Source organism: Equus quagga, chromosome 14, assembly GCF_021613505.1.
Source record: "Equus quagga isolate Etosha38 chromosome 14, UCLA_HA_Equagga_1.0, whole genome shotgun sequence".
Classification (NCBI taxonomy): domain Eukaryota; kingdom Metazoa; phylum Chordata; class Mammalia; order Perissodactyla; family Equidae; genus Equus; species Equus quagga.
Window position 1 is genome coordinate 96,116,325 of NC_060280.1, and position 17,902 is coordinate 96,134,226.

At 66.2% G+C, this 17,902-nt stretch overlaps 1 protein-coding gene across 2 annotated transcripts; it reads left to right on the forward strand.

The window, feature by feature from the left end:
* Positions 1 to 5,004: 5,004 nt before the first annotated feature.
* On the forward strand, positions 5,005 to 17,526 carry MKNK2 (MAPK interacting serine/threonine kinase 2). Of its 2 annotated transcripts, none has more exons than XM_046685831.1 (14): positions 5,005 to 5,143; positions 5,295 to 5,411; positions 8,822 to 8,909; positions 9,054 to 9,155; positions 9,235 to 9,332; positions 11,281 to 11,360; positions 11,646 to 11,719; positions 12,000 to 12,104; positions 12,202 to 12,257; positions 12,335 to 12,430; positions 12,873 to 13,067; positions 14,188 to 14,352; positions 15,044 to 15,087; positions 15,392 to 17,526. In XM_046685831.1, exons 2-14 carry the CDS (start codon positions 5,361 to 5,363, stop codon positions 15,627 to 15,629), a joined length of 1,392 nt encoding a protein of 463 aa, XP_046541787.1. In that variant the 5' UTR covers positions 5,005 to 5,143; positions 5,295 to 5,360; the 3' UTR covers positions 15,630 to 17,526. The 2 variants fall into 2 exon arrangements, with proteins under 2 accessions (XP_046541787.1, XP_046541788.1); XM_046685832.1 differs by having other exon boundaries at positions 15,398 to 17,526.
* The last annotated feature ends 376 nt before the right edge of the window (positions 17,527 to 17,902 follow it).

Genomic DNA, 17,902 nt, shown 5'->3' on the forward strand with positions numbered 1-17,902 from the left:
GCCCCCGGCCCCGCCCCACCCCTCCCTTGGGGACTTGCAGGGACTGACCCCTGGGAGGCAGGACATTCACAGTGCTCCCCCCATCACAGCAGGGCGGGCCCCACAGCAGCCCAAGACACCCACAGCCGGGCAGGCGGGGCCGCAGGGAGCTCCTGGCCACACCTACCCCCGCCTTCCCGCTTCCCTGCCCTTCCCCCACCCCCACGGAGGACAGCGGCCCTGGCTCCATCCCCAGGACTGCTGAGCCGCTGGAATGGAGTGAGCCGTGAGTCAGCCAGCAGGAAGGGACACTTACAGCCACTTGCATCAGATGTTCCTGCCGCGTGGCCCCATGGCCAGAGGCCCCAGCCGGGCAGGGAGCCCCCCAGCAATAGCCCTGCCTGTGACCCTCCCTTATCTGGGGACCTCCTGGGGCTTGTGGTTCCTGTCCCTGGGGGGGCCAGACAGGTGGGAACACGTGGAGGGGGCGCAAGCCAGGCTGGGCAACAGCCCAGGACTCCGACTCCGCCTGCCTCCTGGATCTGCAGCTGCTCCAGCCCCAGGTGCTGGCCCCGATTCCCACACCCGGATCCTAGCTTAGAAATTCTGCTGGGATCCGGGCTCCCCCCACACCAGCTCAGTGCTTTAGGGCCAGCCCTGTGCCCCCTCTGAGCCTCAGGTGCTCAGCTCTGTGCAGAGGAGGGAAGGACACAGCCTTCCTCCTGTATGCACAGGCTTGTGAGGATACTGTAATAGTCCCAGCACTGGCTCGACCGCTCCAGCCCTGTACCTGGGCACCCCCTACTCTCTCATGTGTGTGCATACACCAGCAGGTGTGTGCACGGGCCACACACCTCCACTCTGCTCCCACACGTTCACACGGTTTGCCTTACACAGACCCAGGCTCAATGCTTCTCTAAATGTGCATAGACACACACACACACACACCTCATTCTGCTCACACTCACGCACACCAAACTAGCGCCCTTTTTTTTAACATTAGGGGACAAAGGTCTTTACCGTCATCCCCTGGTAGGCTGGCCAGATGAAACACAGGACGCCCGGTGAAATTTGAATTTCACATAAACAATGAACAATTGTTGGGGATATACTTGTGCTCAGGACTTACACTGAAAAGTTGGTCATTGTTTATCTGAAATGCCAGTTTCACTGGGCGTCTGTATTTTTATTTGCTAGATCTGGGAGCTCTTCCTGCTGGGTTGTGGAGGCCCTGAGCTGCCCTGGGTTCCCCCAGATGCTGCCCAGGAGGTGAACTCTGCATGACTGAGCCCCCAGGATCCCAGGGCTCCAGCCACCGGCCAGGCCGAGGAGGGGGTGGTCAGAGTGGACACCACCCAGCCAGCATGCCTCCTCCTGGCTCCAAGGGGGCAGGGGGAAGCAAAGGCCCCAGGGCTGGCAGTCAGGACCTGCCTGGTGTCTGCTCTGGGGTTTTGAGGAGATCCCACTGAGAGTCACCTGCAGAAGCAAGGGGCTTCTTGGGGACGGGACGCCTCTGAGAGAGCCGGCTCCCTGCTCCCTAGGCCTGAGGCTTGCCAAGCCCGCTCCATGGCTGGCGCGGGAAAGGGAGCCAGCACCCCTCAGCTTCTGGGCCCCAAGGGAGCCACAAGGGAAGCTGAACTGCAGGGGGTGGGGGGAGAGGTGAGGGGAAGGGGACGCCGGGAGCCAGTGTATAGCTGCAGCTGATGCAAGAGGCTGCCCCAGCCACCTCATTTCCTCCTGTCCTTCTTTTTCAGGCCAGTACCTCCTGCTCTGGGAGCCTCAGGCTGGCCTGGCCCCCCAGGACAACCCTGAGCCCCACTCCAAGGCTGGCCGCCTCCCCTGGCATCCTTGGGGGCATTGGGGAGTATCCTCGTTCTGGGCCCCGCCCGTCCTGCCCACCAGTTCTGTCTGGGTCCTTTGACCTGGCTGAACCTGCTCCCCACCGACCGCCGCTGCCCCAGCCCAGACCCCGCTCCGGAAGGATGGAGGAAACTGGCCTCCAGCAAGCGGGGCCCGAGGAGGAGCAGGACCGGGGCCCAGGCTTCCTGCCTTGCCTGCCTGGCAGGTCCCTTCTACCCCGGGGTAGGGCCGATCTCCCTCCTGGAGGCAGGCAAGACCCCTGGGGGCCCAGGGACAGGTGGGGAGGATGTCCAGGCCCAGCTGGGCCCCCAGCACCTCTGGGACCTCGGCTTGTAAACAGGGTCTGTCTCGAGGAAGATGACCAGAATTGGCGGTCTGGGCTGGTGGCCCACCCCCGGCAGGACAGGGCTGAGGCTGAGAGCCAGCAGGCTGGGCACAGGGGTCCCTCCTCTTCCCCGATTCCCGCTGGCTACCCCCCCAACAGTGCAGGCTGGACCAGTGCTGAGCCCCGGGGGACTCTGGTGGGTCCTGAGGGTCTCCAACCTGTCCTGTTCCAGGGCATCAGGATGTCCATTGATTGAACTTACATGTATGCCCCCAGGGACATACATACATGTGCAAGGACTTGCATATTTCCTGCAAGTGTTGTATATGCATGTACACACACATGCCTGGCCCCCAATTCCTCACGCACGGGGCGGGGGATGCAGGACTCACGGGGCCAGGTGCCCAGAAGCAGTGGGTCTCCTCTGGGGTGATCCTGTCCCCCCAGGGGACACTGAGTGATGTCTGGGGACATCTGTGGTTTTCATGACTTGGGGGTGCTCCTGGCATCAAATGGGTGGGGGCCAGGGATGCTGCTCCACACCCCACAGTGCCCGGGATGGCCCCCCACAGAGAGTGACCCGGCCCCCATGTCAGCAGTGCTGAGGGGAGGCGGGGGAGAGCCCCTGGGTAGAAAGACCCCAGAGGCAGCAGCCGTCTGCCCGCCCGTCTCGGAGCTTCCTGTTTCCCCACCTGCACCCTGCAGACACGAGGGGCCTGCGTGTCTAGCCCGTGTGAGGGGAAGCAGCTCCTCTGAGCGGGTGCCCAGGGCTGGGCCCAGCTTCTGGCTTTGGGAACACATCTGCCCCCACAGGCCGAGCTCCTGAATCAGGACCTCAAAAGATGGCCCCGGGTGAGACCTCAGTTCATTTCTGTTCCCTGAGGTCAGCATGAACGGCAGCCCCATGTGGGTCGGTACAGGGACAAACGCAGCTAACACCCACGCCAGGACACAGAATAGCTACCGGCCGGAAAACGCTTCCACTCACTGTCAGGGCTCAATCGTGTGCCCCAGAAAGATAGGTCTATGTCCCAACCCTCCTGGGGGCCTGTGAATGGGACCTTTGGAAATAGGATCTTTGCAGGTGTAATCGAGTGAAGATGAGGTTGTCCTGGAGTGGGGTGGCCCTAAGCAGTGACCGGCGTCCCCATAAGAGAGGAGACCGGCGTCCCCATAAGAGAGCAGACGCAGGCACAGAGAAGACGCCCACATGAAGGCGGAGGTGAAGTTCAGGGCGGTGTGCGTACACGGAGCGCCAAGGATGGCCGGCCACACCAGAAGCCGGGAGAGGCAGGAAGGCTCCTCCCCCGGAGCCTGCGGGCAGGGTGTCGCCTAGATCTCAGACTGCTGGGCTCCAGAACGTGAAAGCGGAGATCTCTGTTGTTTGAAGCCTCCGGCGTGTTTGTACTTTGTGACAGCAGCCCGGGAAGCTCATACACTTCACGACCCTATGTGCTCGTGCACAAATGCGCAGGCACACTCAGACACACCCCTTCTCCTCAGCAACACGTGGTCAGCCCTTTCTGGGCGCCAGGCCTCTGCAGGCGCTGGGGCAGCGGCGGACAGGTCTGTGCTCTGGCAGAGCCGACCTGTACCCACCTGCCATCCAGAATGGCACCTAGACCTGCAGGTGACCACGTACACAGAGACAGGGCCATGTCCCCCGAGGCAGGAGTGGGAGGGGACAGCCAGGTGAGGAGAGGGGTGGGGAGGATGAGGAGGGAGCCCGAGGCTTCCCTGAGCTGGCAGGTCTAGCAGCCCCACCCCAGGCACCTGGAGCCAACGTGCGTGTCTACACACATAACACGCATGCACACGCAGGGGACGGGCTGGGGAGTCCCCTCCAGGTTTCCCCAGACGCCCTGGGGCTGGCTGAGGTCCGGCCTCCCGGCTCCTGTGGCCTGAGCTGTGGTCTTGGGGGGGCAACACATAAGCAGAGGCTGGCTGGCGGCGAAGGGGCTGAGCCAGCTTCAGGTCAGCCACGCCTGGCTGAGGAACAATTGGGGGTGGGAGGTGGGCAGCCTCTGGAAGGACAGGCTGGGGTCTCCAGAAGAGGGACCACTGTCCACCTCGCAGGCCTGTGCCCCGAGCTCAGGGACTGAGGACTTGGCACCGCAGGGCTGCAGGGCCACGGAGCTTAGGATGGGCTGCTTCTTTCGGGGCCTGGGGAAAGGGGTGCCCAGCCAAAATAGGATTGTCCTGTCCTGGCTGCCCCCAACCCCTGGGCTTTTTCCCCATCAGGCCAGGAAAACGCTCCTTTGCAGGACTGAGAGAGGGTCCTTCACAGATCTGTCCCCACCCGCTACTGTGGTCCTCCTTCCCTGCCAACGATGGGGCGAACTCTTGGAGAGCCCCCCGGGGGAGGCGGCTGGACCTGGAAGCGTGTTGGGGTGCGCCTGCCGGAGCCGGGATCGGGAACTGCACGAGGCAGCCACAGCAGGTCCCAGAGCTGGAGCATCGCCCACGGGAGTCGGTGGATCCCAGGCTCCGGCAGAGAGACTTGGGGTGGTGTCAAAGGGCAGGGCTCGGGCTCGGCTCCGCGCCTGCGTCCCGCCGGCCTCCCCGAGCCTCGGGCAGCCCCGCCCACGTCCGACAGAATCCTGCCCGGCTCGCGCACCAAGAGCCCCTCCCCGCGCCGCACTGCGCAGGCGCGCGGGCGGGCCCCGCGGCTGGACCGCGCAGCCGCACTCGGACCCGGAGCGCCCCCTCCGACCCCCCTACGCCGTGCGCGTGTGGGCGGGGCCGGGGGCGGGGGCCTGCGTTGGGGGCGTGGCGGGGCCTGGCCTATAAAAGCGGCGGCGGCGCGGCGCGCGCGGCTCCTCTCGGCGGCGGCGGCCCAGGCGGAGGAGTCCGCGGTGGCGGCGGCGGTGGCGGCGGCGCTGTTCCCCGCGCGGTCCGCGCAGCGGGATCGGGGCTGCGCGTCTCGGGCGGCGGCGGCGGCGGCGGCGGCTCTGCGGCCCCGGCCCGAGCCCGACCCCGGTGAGTGCAGCCCGGCGACCCCGGCCCGGCCCGGCCCGGCCCCGACCTGGGCGCACGGATCGGGCCCCGCGGAACCCGGCCGCGCTGGCCTTGACTCCCGGCGCGCCGGCCGCGGCCACTCACGCCCTCCTTTGTCTGCTCCCGCCCGCAGGGTCCCCTCCCCGGCCGCCCCCCGGGCCCCGCGTCCCCTCCCCCGCTGGCGGGGCCCGGACAGAAGATGGTGCAGAAGAAAACAGCCGAACTTCAGGGCTTCCACCGTTCGTTCAAGGTGAGGGCCAGGCTGGTTTGGGGGGCGCTCCGGGTGAGACCACCCGAGTGGCCGCTGGAGGGGGCGCGGAGCCCGCCCCCAGCATCTCCCCCGGGGTTCGTGCCCGCCCCCGCCGTGCGCCTGGGGCTGCCCCAGCCGGGTGTACAACGGTGAAGGGGGGTGGTCAGTGGGCCATAATCCAGTCTCCGGCCCCATGGGGCCTGTGGGGTCCTTCCTCCGGGATCCCCAAATAGGGCTGAGGGCCCCCTACCCGTGGAGACCGTTGCCTGTGTGTCCCCTGCAAGCTGTAGCCCGGTGCACGCTGTTGGGGGAGTCAGCAGGCCCCAGTCCTGTCCCCAGCTCCATGGGGCCTGTGGGATCTGTAGGGGTCTTCCTCCAGGAGCCCCAGGCAGGGCTGCAGGCACCCCTGCATGCCCTCCTAGGTGGTCTGCAGAATGGGGGAGTGGATCGGATGCCCCGCCAGTCCTGCACCTCCCAGACACTCTAGGCCCAAGCACTGTTTCCTGTCGGAGCGGGAAGTTTCTGCGGTGGCCCCATGGCTGCCAAGCGCTGGTCTCAGATGAGCGAGTTCAGGGGGGGTGGGCAGGTGCTGGGCAGGGGCCTCACCGGGCCTGGCCCAGGGGACGCAGTGATGTCACCGCCGCCCCACCCCACCGGTGGAGTTATGTAATGACCTCTCTGGGCCGCTTCGGACGGGGACCTGTTGCCCAGTAGAGGAGGCAGGACCTGGGTGTGTGTGAGTGTGTGTGTGTGTATGTGTATATGCTGGCGTGCCAGAGTGGGAGGAGCCAGCTGAGACTGTTTGGGTTAGAATTCCCAGGCCTGTCCAGCCAGCGTCCCTGGCCAGCGCCCCACCCCTGCCCACACGCCTGTCATTCTCGCTCCCCCCCCCAGGGCAGCAACAGCCTTGGCAAGTCCAAGTGTCCAGGGCTGGGTGGGAGGGGCGTGGACATGAGGCGTCACTGGCGGTGGTCTCACTCCTCCTGGGGCTGGGTGTGAGCCGAGATGGGGTCAGTGTGTGGGGCCAGCACAGCAGCCAAAGCAAACGCGAACTTTCTGGATGGTTCCAGCCGCCTCCTGCCAAGGCCTGCTGACTGGAGTCCCCTAGCCAGCCCTGGGCCCAGCCCGCCCAGACTGCCTGGGACTGCGGGCTGGCCTCTGCAGGCTGCCGGACAGCCCTGAGCCAAGGTGGGACTATGGGAGTCCCACAAGAGGTAGGAGGGACACTGGCCAGGGAGTCCTGGCTCTGAGGTGGCCCTGGGCCGGCCACCCTAGTTGGAGTCTCCTCCCACTGCCCTGGGGTTGCCCCCTTGGGCTAGAGGCACCACCCTCCCTCAGGTCCGGCAGCAGCTCAGCAGGGTGACACGCCTGCCGGGGTCGACCACAGATTTTCCCCATTTTAAGATGGGAAAGTGGAGGCTCGGAAAGAGTGGCGGTTGTCCTGGGTTCCCCTGCAGGTGGTGACCAGGACACAAGAGCTTGTTGAATGTCGCGCTCCTTCACCTGGGTGGTTTGGCTGTCTCTTCTGTCTGCTTTGAGTTGGAGGCTCAACAGGCGTGTGGGGACAGTGATGGGACCTGGTAGCCCCCTTGGATCCTTGCGCCCTTATGCGGTCGCACGAGCTGGGGGTAGCTCTCTCCCGTGTCACCCTGGATGCTGGTCAGGCCCAGGGCTGAGGTGGTTAGGCCGAGTGCTGGCTGCCAGCCTCACGTCCACTCTCCCTCCTGATGACCCCCTTATGTGGCCGTTCTGAGGCCCCCCCCTCCCAGGGGGAAGTGGTCACCAGGCACCTGTGGATGGAGCCTTATCAGAGTGCTGATGTGGGCACTGGCGATGCCGTGTGGCTGCCTCCCCGTGGGGGCCGGACCCCTGGGTGGGCAGGGGCTGGTGGACAAGCCCCACGCCGGCTGGCGGGAGTGCCCCCTCCCTCCCGCTCCCCTCCCCTGCCCGGGCCTCCCAGCAGCTATCTGCAGGGTGGGTGGGGAGGCGGGGAGGGCCCACGCCTGTTTGTCAGCCGCTCCCTCTGACCTCCGCCTGCCCCCTCTGAGGCCAGCCTGGCTTCCGGGCTCCTGTCTGCAGGAATCTGGCCTGGCCCCTCCTGCCGGCACGCCCCTTGGGGTCTCCCTAGGGCTCTCCTGGACTTTCTTATCTGCTGGATCATCCTCTTGCCAAAGCCCATGCCCTAGTTGTCCCAAGGCCCAGAGAGAGGCAGTGATTTGGCTCAGGTCGCCCAGCATCGGTGCTGGCACCACCCCTGGGCGTCCACCCGAGGCCCTGGCCATTAGAGCTGATTCCTAAAGAGACCTGGCTGGGCCTCAGTCCCAGCTTTAAAGCCTCGCCCATGAGGCAGGGACCGCCTGTCCTCACGCTGGATCATCTGCTCTGCAGAAATGTTTACGTTCCAGCAACCTGTTGTCTGGGGCACAGAAAACCATTTCTCCTGCATGGGTGGGTTCTCCCACCCTGTGCCCAGTCCTGGGGGCAGGCAGGGAGCTTGAGTGGGCCCCTCCTCACCAGGGCTGGTCTCTTAGCTGGGCACTGGGGCCCGTGAGGGGCACCCTCCTGGGGGTGTCAGGGGTGAGTAGGACAGTGCAGGCTGTGGCCTGGGCAGGGCCAGGCAGAGGGTGGCCCAGTGTTCACACTGGAGCCTGTGGGTGCCTCTCCCGTCACCCCTGGGAGTGTGCTGCAGTCCAGTATCAGCGGCGGGGTGCTGGGAGAGAGGAGGCGGAGCTGGGTGGGGCTGCACCGGGAGACCACAGAGCGGTGGCTTCAGCATGCCCAGAGCTGGGGGGCTCACAGGCAGCCCCAGGAGTGGAGGTGTGGCTGGCAGGGGGACGAAGAAAACCATCCAGGGGCAGAGAGCACGGTGGTGCCGGGAGAGGGCAGCGTGAGGCAAGGAGGGCAGTGGTGCCTGTTTCACAGAGAGGAAACTGAGGCCAGGAGGACCAGGGCCTTGCGCAGGTAGGATGGAGCCCAGCAGGCCGTGGGAACGTAGGCAAGTCCTCCCCGCTGGGTGCCTGGCCCAGGAGCCAGTGACTCACCCCTCCCACTGCGTGCCCGAGGTCAGGCGGGCTGTGGAGCTGTCCCCATTCTGCAGGCCAGCACACCAAGGGTAGGTGTGGCCTGGGCCCCACGGGACTTGGTCCTGGCATGGGAGGCAGCGCCCCTTGCTCCTGTGTCTGTCCGGCCCCTTCCCACACGGCCCCCCTCCCCAGAGACCCCAAAGACCCTGGGCTCGGGGTAGAAGGTCCCTTTGCTCATGGTCAGCAAAGCCAGGCTCTCCCCATCGGCGTGTGGTCACGTGGCTGGGTGGGGGGGAGCATGTGTGTTTTCACGGCCGGTCTCTCTGTGGGGTGGGGCTGTCCTGACAGGGGTGCTGAGAGCGCTCTCTCCTCTTCTCTCCCCTGCAGGGGCAGAATCCTTTCGAGCTGGCCTTCTCCCTAGACCAGGCGCACCTCGGGGAGGCGGACTTCAGCCTGGAGTGCCCGGCCCGCCCTGGTGAGGGGCCGGGAGGGAGGGGGCATTACTGGTGGAGGGGTGAGGGCTGGGCTGGGCCTGAGAGCGGCAGGCCAGCCCCGGGGGCAGGTGGGGGCAGGGGCTACCTCCTGAACCTGGTGGGCTTCCCTTCCTGGTTTTGCCCAGATATGCCCTCGAGCCAGCCCATCGACATCCCCGACGCCAAGAAGAGGGGCAAGAAAAAGAAGCGGTGCCGGGCCACCGACAGCTTCTCGGGCCGCTTCGAAGGTGAGGGACGCCGGTGGGGCGAGGGCTGGCGGGGCGAGGGGCCCCCCCAGGGCGGTTCTCACTGTCCCTTGCTCCCCAGATGTCTACCAGCTGCAGGAGGACGTGCTCGGGGAGGGTGCCCACGCCCGCGTGCAAACCTGCGTCAACCTCATCACCAACCAGGAGTACGCCGTCAAGGTGGGCACATGCCGCCGGCTCCACTCGCCTCCCCCCGCCACCCGCAGGCCTGGGATCCGGCACTGGCCAGAGGGGTGGCAGGAGGCGGCGTGCTGGCATTCGAGCTCCCAGACCAGCAGCCATCTGGGGAAAACCAGTGTCTAAAAATGGCCTCAGGGGTGGTGACTCAGGCCGCCCCTGGGAATCTGGGTCAGCCTAGGCTGGGCCCCCGAGTCCCCATGGGAAGTGACGGCGAGGGGCAGCCCCTGTGCAGGAGGCCGTGGGCCTGGTGCTGAGTGGCCTCTGAGAGCCAGGGACTTTGGTCAGAGCTGGCGCTCGTCTCCTGGGTCACCTCAGGCCAGTCCCGTCCCCAGGGATGACAAATGCTTCTCTGTATCGGTTACGAGGATTAGGAGGGCGACACAGTTCTCGTGGCCCCGGGGGGCTCGGCATTGGGGGGGGAGATCAGGGCAGGCTGTGAGAGCTCCTGCTCACCCCGTGCAGCGTCTGGCCAGGGGTGGCCGAGTGGCCTGGCAGCTGTGGCCTCGCCACCTGGGTTGCCCAGCCAGGTGGTCAGATCGGAGGTTCTGAGAAGCCTTCCAGGTCCCCCATGACCCTGCCTCTGGGCTGGGGGGGCACTGTGGGCTGGCCAGAAGCCTCGGGTCGTGGGGGAGGTCTGGCAACAGAGGTGGCTGTGGTCCCTGCCTCCAGGGAGCTCCCAGGAGGGGTGGGCGATGGGATGGCCGCACACACCTTCTGCGCACGAGGTGTCCTGAGCCCTTCCTCCTGCGGATCCTGTCGGTACTCTGGCTTCCTGTCTCCGTTTGACAGACATGGAAACAGAGGCTCGGGGTGCTTAGGTAGCCCGGGTCACGTGGTGTGTGACCTAGAAGGCCGTCCCCCTCGTGCAAGGGACAGCTGCCTTCTCCATGAAGCGGGGCTCTTAGCAGATTCCCCAGGGACAGGAGGAGGTTCAGGTTACTCCAGGAGGGTGTGGCTGGTGGCATTGTAGAACTTGCTTGTTCTGTTCCTCTTTGGGACAGGTGTGTTGTCTCTAGACAGGTGAGACAGTGCATAGGGTAGTGGCCCAGCCCTGGTGGCCAGTGGCACACACGGCAGCTCCTCCTCCGGGCTGTGGTGCTGGGCCCGGCGCCTGGGTGCGGGTGGGGACCCAGCCTGTGTGGTGGAGCTCAAGGGTCCAGCCCTGGGAAGAGGTTCCCAGTGGGTGCGTGGGGCCCGAGGTTGCGGGGCGAGAACTGGCTGCCACCTTTAGGTGGCTGGGGTCGCTCCTAGGGGAGTGGCCCAGAACTCCCGGGTCCTCGGAGCTCCTGGGTGCCAGTGGGGGTTGGGAGCAGAGGCACGGGCTGGCTTCCTGAGCTCTGGGCTCCTGGGAGGCTGTACCTGCTGGTGGGCAGGCGGCCAGTCTGGGCTGGCCTGAAATAGACCCGGCCCCATAGGCTGAGGGCATCTGCCCAGACCGGTGTGGAACTGGGGGTGAGACTTGGCCAATGGGGATGGCTTGGCTGGTAGTTGGTACCCCGAGGCCCTTCTAGTCTCCTGAATGGTGTGTGAGCTGGCACAGTGGCCACCAGGCTCCTAGTCAGGGAGGGGAGGCCGGCCAGTCCAAGAGACCCTGACATGGGTCCTGTTTGCAGGCCTGTTGGGAAACCTCTGTGCCTTCTTGCTGTCCCTTACACACACACACACACACACACAGACACACACACAGACACACACACACACACAGTTCAGGGGAAACGCTTTGTCCCCAGCTGCTGCTCACACCACCGTTCTGATTTCCGGCAAGTTCTGAGCCCCCATAGGAGAGTTCTGCCTTGCAGAGCTTAAAGGTCTTTCAGGCGTGAAATGGGGGGAGTTTCTGGGTTGGGGGGGCCTTCAGGCCATGGAGGGTCTGCCTGACCCAGCTGCTGTGTTCCCCCCCCCCCCCCCCATCCGCATGCCCTCTCAGATCATCGAGAAGCAGCCGGGCCACATTCGGAGCAGGGTTTTCCGGGAGGTGGAGATGTTGTATCAGTGCCAGGGACACAGGTAACGTGACCCAGCCTGTCACACGCCGGGCCCCCAGCCGTCCCTCAGGGGACGAATGGGCCCGAAGGCCTCGCCGCCCCCAGCAAGCACTTAGTGAGCACCACTGTATGCTGGGCGCTGTGGGCCGGCCCAGCAGCAGGGGGCTGACAGTCGGAGGTGGGCGGCCCCAGTCCCAGCCTTCCTGTGGGCCCAGGGGTGGAGAAGGTGGCCCTCCTGGGCTGGGCTGTGGGTCCAGGGGCCTCGGGAGGCCTCACTCCCTTCCTGCCTCTCCACCTCCCACCCCAGGAACGTTCTAGAGTTGATCGAGTTCTTCGAGGAGGAAGACCGCTTCTATCTGGTGTTTGAGAAGATGCGAGGGGGTACGTGGGGCCTGGGGGACATCTCCAGCTGGGTCCTCATGGGCCGCCAACTCAGGGCCACCAGGGAGAACCTGTCAGAGGGTCCTGCCCATCAGAGGGGGCTTGTGGGGTCTGCGCTTTCTATCCACACAGCAGCTCAGGGTGCAGTTTGGGCCCAGTGAGGCTAAAGCCGGGTTGTCCGTGCTGGGTGGGGTGGGGTGGGGTGGTGGGCACTGGGCAGTGGCCTGGGGACACGCAGGTGACTACAGCATTTTCTCCCGCCACCATGGCCCGGCCCCAGGCTCCATCCTGAGCCACATCCACAAGCGGCGGCACTTTAATGAGCTGGAGGCCAGCGTGGTCGTGCAGGACGTGGCCAGCGCCCTGGACTTCCTGCACAACAAAGGTAGGTGCCATCCCCGGAGGGGTCCTGGGGATCCGCCAGGGTCCAGCCATGCCCTCTGTCCACCTACCACTGACCCTCTGCGCGGTTCCTCCCGCAGGCATCGCCCACAGGGACCTAAAGCCCGAGAACATCCTCTGTGAGCACCCCAACCAGGTGAGGGCTGCAGGGGGCGGCCCCCCCCCTCCCCGGGGACCCCAGGCCCAGCCCGCGCTCACGCCCGCCGCCCCCAGGTCTCCCCGGTGAAGATTTGCGACTTCGACCTGGGCAGCGGCATCAAACTCAACGGGGACTGCTCGCCCATCTCCACCCCGGAGCTGCTCACCCCGGTGAGGGGCGCCCCGACGGGGGGTGGGACGGCCCGGATCCGGTGCAGATCCGGTCCGGCTGCAGCTGCGGCTGCGGTTGCGTAACCTCGAGGTGCGGGGCCGAGGCTCCGCTGCGAGCTCGGGCTTCCGCTTGGTAACAGCCGCTGATTGGCGGGGCGGGCTCCCAGAGCCTGCCGCTGATTGGGCGGACGGGCGCGGCGGGGCGGGCCGGGCTCCCGGATCCTGCCGCTGATTGGGCGGGCGCGGCGGGCTCCCAGCACTTGTTCCTGATTGGACAGGGCGGGCTCCTGGTGCCTGTTGATTGGCCGGGGGTGGGGGCGGGGCGGGGCCTTGAGGCGCGGCGGGCTCGGGTGACCCGAGTTCAAGCGCCTCACGTGACGTCGGGAAGTCCCGAGGCGCTGACGGGCCCCCCCTACCCCTCAACCCCACCCTCTGCCCGCAGTGCGGCTCTGCTGAGTACATGGCCCCCGAGGTGGTGGAGGCCTTCAGCGAGGAGGCCAGCATCTACGACAAGCGCTGCGATCTCTGGAGCCTGGGCGTCATCCTCTACATCCTGCTCAGCGGCTACCCGCCCTTCGTGGGCCACTGCGGCAGCGACTGCGGCTGGGACCGCGGCGAGGCCTGCCCGGCCTGCCAGGTGCGCGCGCCCCGGGCCCTGCACCAGGCACTCCGGGGACCCCGCCCTGGGCCCAGCACCGCACCCTGGGCACCCTGCCCTGAACCTGCGCCAGGCCCCCTGGGCACCCCGCTCTGGGGCCTGCACCAGGCAACCCGCCCCCACTCAGGCCCTGCACCAGGCACCCCGTGCACCTGCTCTGGGCCCCTGCACCAGGCACCCTGGGCACCCCGTGCACCCTGCTCTTGGCCCTGCCCAAGGCACTCCGGAAGCCCTGCCCCAACTTGGGCCCTGCAGTGGCACCTTGGGCACCCCCACCCTGAATCTGCATCGGGCATCCCACCCTGGGCCTGCACTGGCACCCCATGCACCCCATCGCCCGCTCTGGGACCTGGCCTGGGCACCCCGTGCACCCCCGTTCCTACCCTGGGACCTAGACTGGGTACTATCATGAACCCTGAGGACTCCCCGTGCACAGCTCCAGGCCCAGTCTGTGCGCACACACACGCACCCCACCCTATCCTGGGTCCTGCCCAGTGTCCCTCCCTGGGCCTGGCCTTAGATCAGCCACACATCCCCTGGGCAGTGCCAGTGTGGCCTTTCTGGGTCTCCCGAGGCTCATTGGGTCCCCTGGCCCACAGGGAAGAGCATTCAGGGCTCAGGGAGCTGAGGAGGGGGTGAGGCCTGTGATTTGGGGTGACAGGGTTCCAGCCTTCTTGCCCGCATGGCGAGGTTGAGGGTTCAGGGCCGGTTCCCCGGAGCTGCTTTTCTGTGAAGCAGGCTTCCCTTGGGCAGAGCCCAGTGCGGGCCCCCCCCCGAGACTGGCTCTCTACTCCAGACCCCCCAGACCTTTGGCCCCTCGCCCCCCGGAGCCCCGCCCTGCCCACTAACCTGAGGACACCAGTCCTGAGTCCCACAGAGCTCTCCAGCCATCCTGCTGTCCGAGCGGCCAGTCGGGGATCCTTGAACTTGGGCCCCGGGTCACAGGTCAGGCCCCGTGGTGGGGTCTGGGGCCCTGAAGGAGCTTGTCACTCAGCAGTGTCTCGGTCCCTACCTGGGTCTGGGCTCGGCCGTCCCGTCATCGGGGCCTTGGCCTCTGCCCTCGCTGGCTGCGGCTGATCCTCCGCCCCGCGTCCACCAGAACATGCTGTTTGAGAGCATCCAAGAGGGCAAGTACGAGTTTCCCGACAAAGACTGGGCCCACATCTCCTTCGCCGCCAAAGACCTCATCTCCAAGCTCCTCGTCCGTGACGCCAAGCAGCGGCTCAGTGCTGCGCAGGTCCTGCAGCACCCCTGGGTGCGGGGGGTGAGTGCCGGCCGCCCCCACCCAGCCTCCTCCGCGGCCCGGGGGTGACCTGGAGCGCGTGTCGCCACTCTGAGATGTGGTCAGGCGGTTGGTGGTGGTGTCTGCTAGGAGCCCAGGCACAGTGGGGGGCTGGGGGGGCGCAGCCGTGGAAGGCCAGGGAGGGGTCGGGACCACCGGAGCTGAGGTCAGCTGGGGGGCGAGCCTCTGGCCGGGCCTGGAGCCAGGGTCAGTAGAGGCCTGCCACGCCCAGCACCATTGTCGGCGGAGCTCGTGTTTCTCCCGCCCAGTGGTCATCTGAGCCGGGCTGCCACCCCAGGCCAGGGAGCTTAGCCAAAAATAAAAGCTGGCACCGGGGCCCCCGTGGGGAGCACAGACCGGGGCCCTGCTCCTGAGGTGAGCCGGTGCAGGGGCTGCCCCGCTTCAGGAGTGTCAGGAGAGCAGGGTCGGGAAGGGGAGCCCCTGCCACGGGTTTGGGCTGGAACCGCAGGAGGGGTCAGCTTTGGTGAGCGGTCTGGCCTGGGGAGCTGGGCTCGGGCAGTGTTGTCGTCATCCATCCCGTCCCCTCCCCCTGGCCTGGCTCGGTCCTGGCACGTGCACCCGCTTATCTGGGGTGGTCACAGCCTGCGGGGGAGGGCCGTCCTGGGGGCCCGGTGGTGTCTGCTCTGCAGCTGCGTCTCCTGTGTCCTTGCAGTGCGCCCCGGAGAACACGCTGCCCACACCCATGGTCCTGCAGAGGTGAGGCGCTCGGCTCGGAGGGGAGCTCCACACCCGGGGGTGGGGCTATATGTTAAGGTGTTTGGAAAAGCTTTAAAATATGTGTAAGTTGGGGAGAAGTCACCCAAGCGCTTGAGTGTTTTCATACCTGGTGACTGATGGGGCCCCCAGCTGGAGTCCTGGCCCCCTGGGGAGACTGAGGGGGCCTGAGGTCTCGCAGCCCTTCCCCCAGGGCCCTGCACAGACCCCGGGGGTCCCCAGGGAAGCAGGGGTGCGCCTGGCAGCTCCCCTCCGTGTCCTCGGTGACCGCCCGCCCCGCCCCCAGGAACAGCTGTGCCAAAGACCTCACGTCGTTCGCGGCCGAGGCCATCGCCATGAACCGGCAGCTGGCCCAGCGCGAGGAGGACGCGGCCGAGGAGGCGGGGCAGGGCCAGCCCGTGGTCATCAGAGCTACCTCACGCTGCCTGCAGCTGTCCCCGCCCTCGCAGTCCAAGCTGGCCCAGCGGCGGCAGCGAGCCAGCCTGTCCGCGGCCCCCGTGGTCCTGGTGGGAGACCACGCGTGATCCCCTCCCTCCCTCCCTCCCTCCCTCTGTACATAGGTGCCCCCACCCCCATCAAATCTAAAGATTTTTTTAAGCTATTGCCAGCCGGTGACCAGCAGGCTGCCCTTCCCCCCGGCTGGATCCCGAGGCGCCGAGCTCCACTGGGGGGGTCTTTTTATATGAGGTTTTTGCTCTGGGTTTTTTCCTCGTTCTCTGCGCCCCCTCCATTTTTCTCTCCTCTTAACGGTGTTTAAAGCAGAGCAGGCCCGGGGCTGGCGGGGGGAGTGGGGCGTGTGGCTGGGTCTGCCGCCCGCTGCCCGCTGCTCGCCTGTACTGTGAAAGGCCCCCGCTGCCCCCACCGCCCCCCCAACGTGAGTGACTCAGGAGAGGAGGGCGTCGGCCGTCTTCCAGACCCCGGGGGCGCAGGAGGCCCCACGCCTGCCCCTCCCCGGCCCTCACAGTATTTTCAGGGATGGGCCCCCCTCGGCGCCCCCCTCATGGGACGGCGGGTCCTTCTTCCCTCCCCCAAAGACAGCCCGACGGCTTGGTGGGCACCGGGGCATCTCAGGTCTCCCCTGTGGCAGGAGGGGGGTCTGGGTGCAGGCAGGCAGGGTGGATGGCCGCCGGACCCCCCCCACTGACTGACAATCGGGGCTCCCTTGAACCTTGACCTTAAGCTTGCAGCTGATGGGGGCCGCCCCCACTGCCCGCTCCACCAGGGGCTCTGCCCCCCAGGAGGGTGGCCCCGAGCAAGTGGGAGGGGCTGGACAGGCACCCGTCAGCCAACGTGGGGGTCCCACTGACCCCCTCCCCGGGCACCCGAGTGCCCTTCTCAGGGCTCAGTCTGACCATGGCCACGTCCTGCCCCTCTCACCCTCGGGGCTGGTGTGAGCGCTGTCAGCCCCTCCTGGAGCAGGGCCAACCTGGGGCAAGGCTTCTGCTCCGCCCACCTTCAGGAAAACGGCTGCAGCTGCCACCACCCCCTCCCCCGGGCACCCCTCCGACCGCCCCAGCGCACAGGTCACACGTGCGTGACCCCGTGACCCCCGGCCTTGGCCACCGCACCCCACCCCGGTCCTGGGGCGGTGACACTATGCAATACTGGCTTCCTTTTCTCCGTGCCCCACGGGCAGCCTGGCCCCGTGGTCTGGGCAGGGCTCCCGCCGCCCGGCCGACGGCTTCTAGTTGTTCATCCTATTCTGTTAGTTTTTTTAAAAACATCGGTTGACTTCCCTTCCTCGTTGTTAAGAAATACTTGAATGTCGGGGGGGGCCTCCTGGGTTGGGGGGCTGGGATGCCGTCACTGCAGCCCCTCGAGTCTCGTTCGATTGTCGCAGGTCGTGGGGGCCGCCAGCCCTCCCGGCCCCCGCCCGCCCGGATCTGTGGACTGGCCTTCCCAAAGACCCGGGGTGGGGCCGCCCCACCCCTCCACGGCTCACCCGCCAGCGACCCCACGTTTCGCAACGGGGGAGTCCGCCTTTTTGTAAAAAGACGCAACAGGCGCTGTGTCCATGTTCCTTTGGAAAGCTGGGCTATGAGCAGCTGTGTTTTTTGTTTCTGTTTTTGTTTTTGTTTTTTTCTTTTCCCCAAAGGTGGGACAGCCACTTCCTCCTCCCCCATCACTTCGACGGGGCGGCTGGGGGAGCTGGTCCGAACCCTTAACTGTGAACGAGCGGCTGGGTCCCAGGCCGCCCTGGCGCGGGGGGCACGGCAGTGTTTCGATGTTAAGAAGTGTGAAAAAAGACAAAAAAAAAAAAACTCAAATCTTTTTTAAAAGTGGGGGAAAAACATCAAAGCACTTTAAACTCCACTGTACCAGGCAAACTGATACAGCTCAGAAGGTTTCCTTTACAACCAACTGTCAAAGCCGGAATTTTGTATTCTGTTTTGTAAGGATTTAATAAAACCATAAAAACTCGCGTGGGCCTGTGCGTCCTGGTTTTCTGGGGCCGCGTTGCGAGCCACCCCCACCCCCAACCTGGTGGCCCCACTGTCTCAGTGCCTCCTGGTGATGGGCTGGGGCCCCCCGCGGGTGGGCTGGCTGGTCCTGCCGAGGGATGCCTGGTCCGGCCGGGAAGCCTCATCGTCTGCAGGTTCGAGCTGGGCTGGCTTCAAGGCCACTCAGACGGGAAGGAGGGCCGGGCGCCCACACGTGGCCTCCTGCGTGGCTTGGGCCTCCTCACAATGTGGCAGATGGGTCCAAGACCGGCCCACAGCAGAAGCTGCAGGTGATCTGGCGTCACCTGCCCATCACGTCCATGGTCAGGTGCTCAGCTGTCCCAGATTCACGGGGG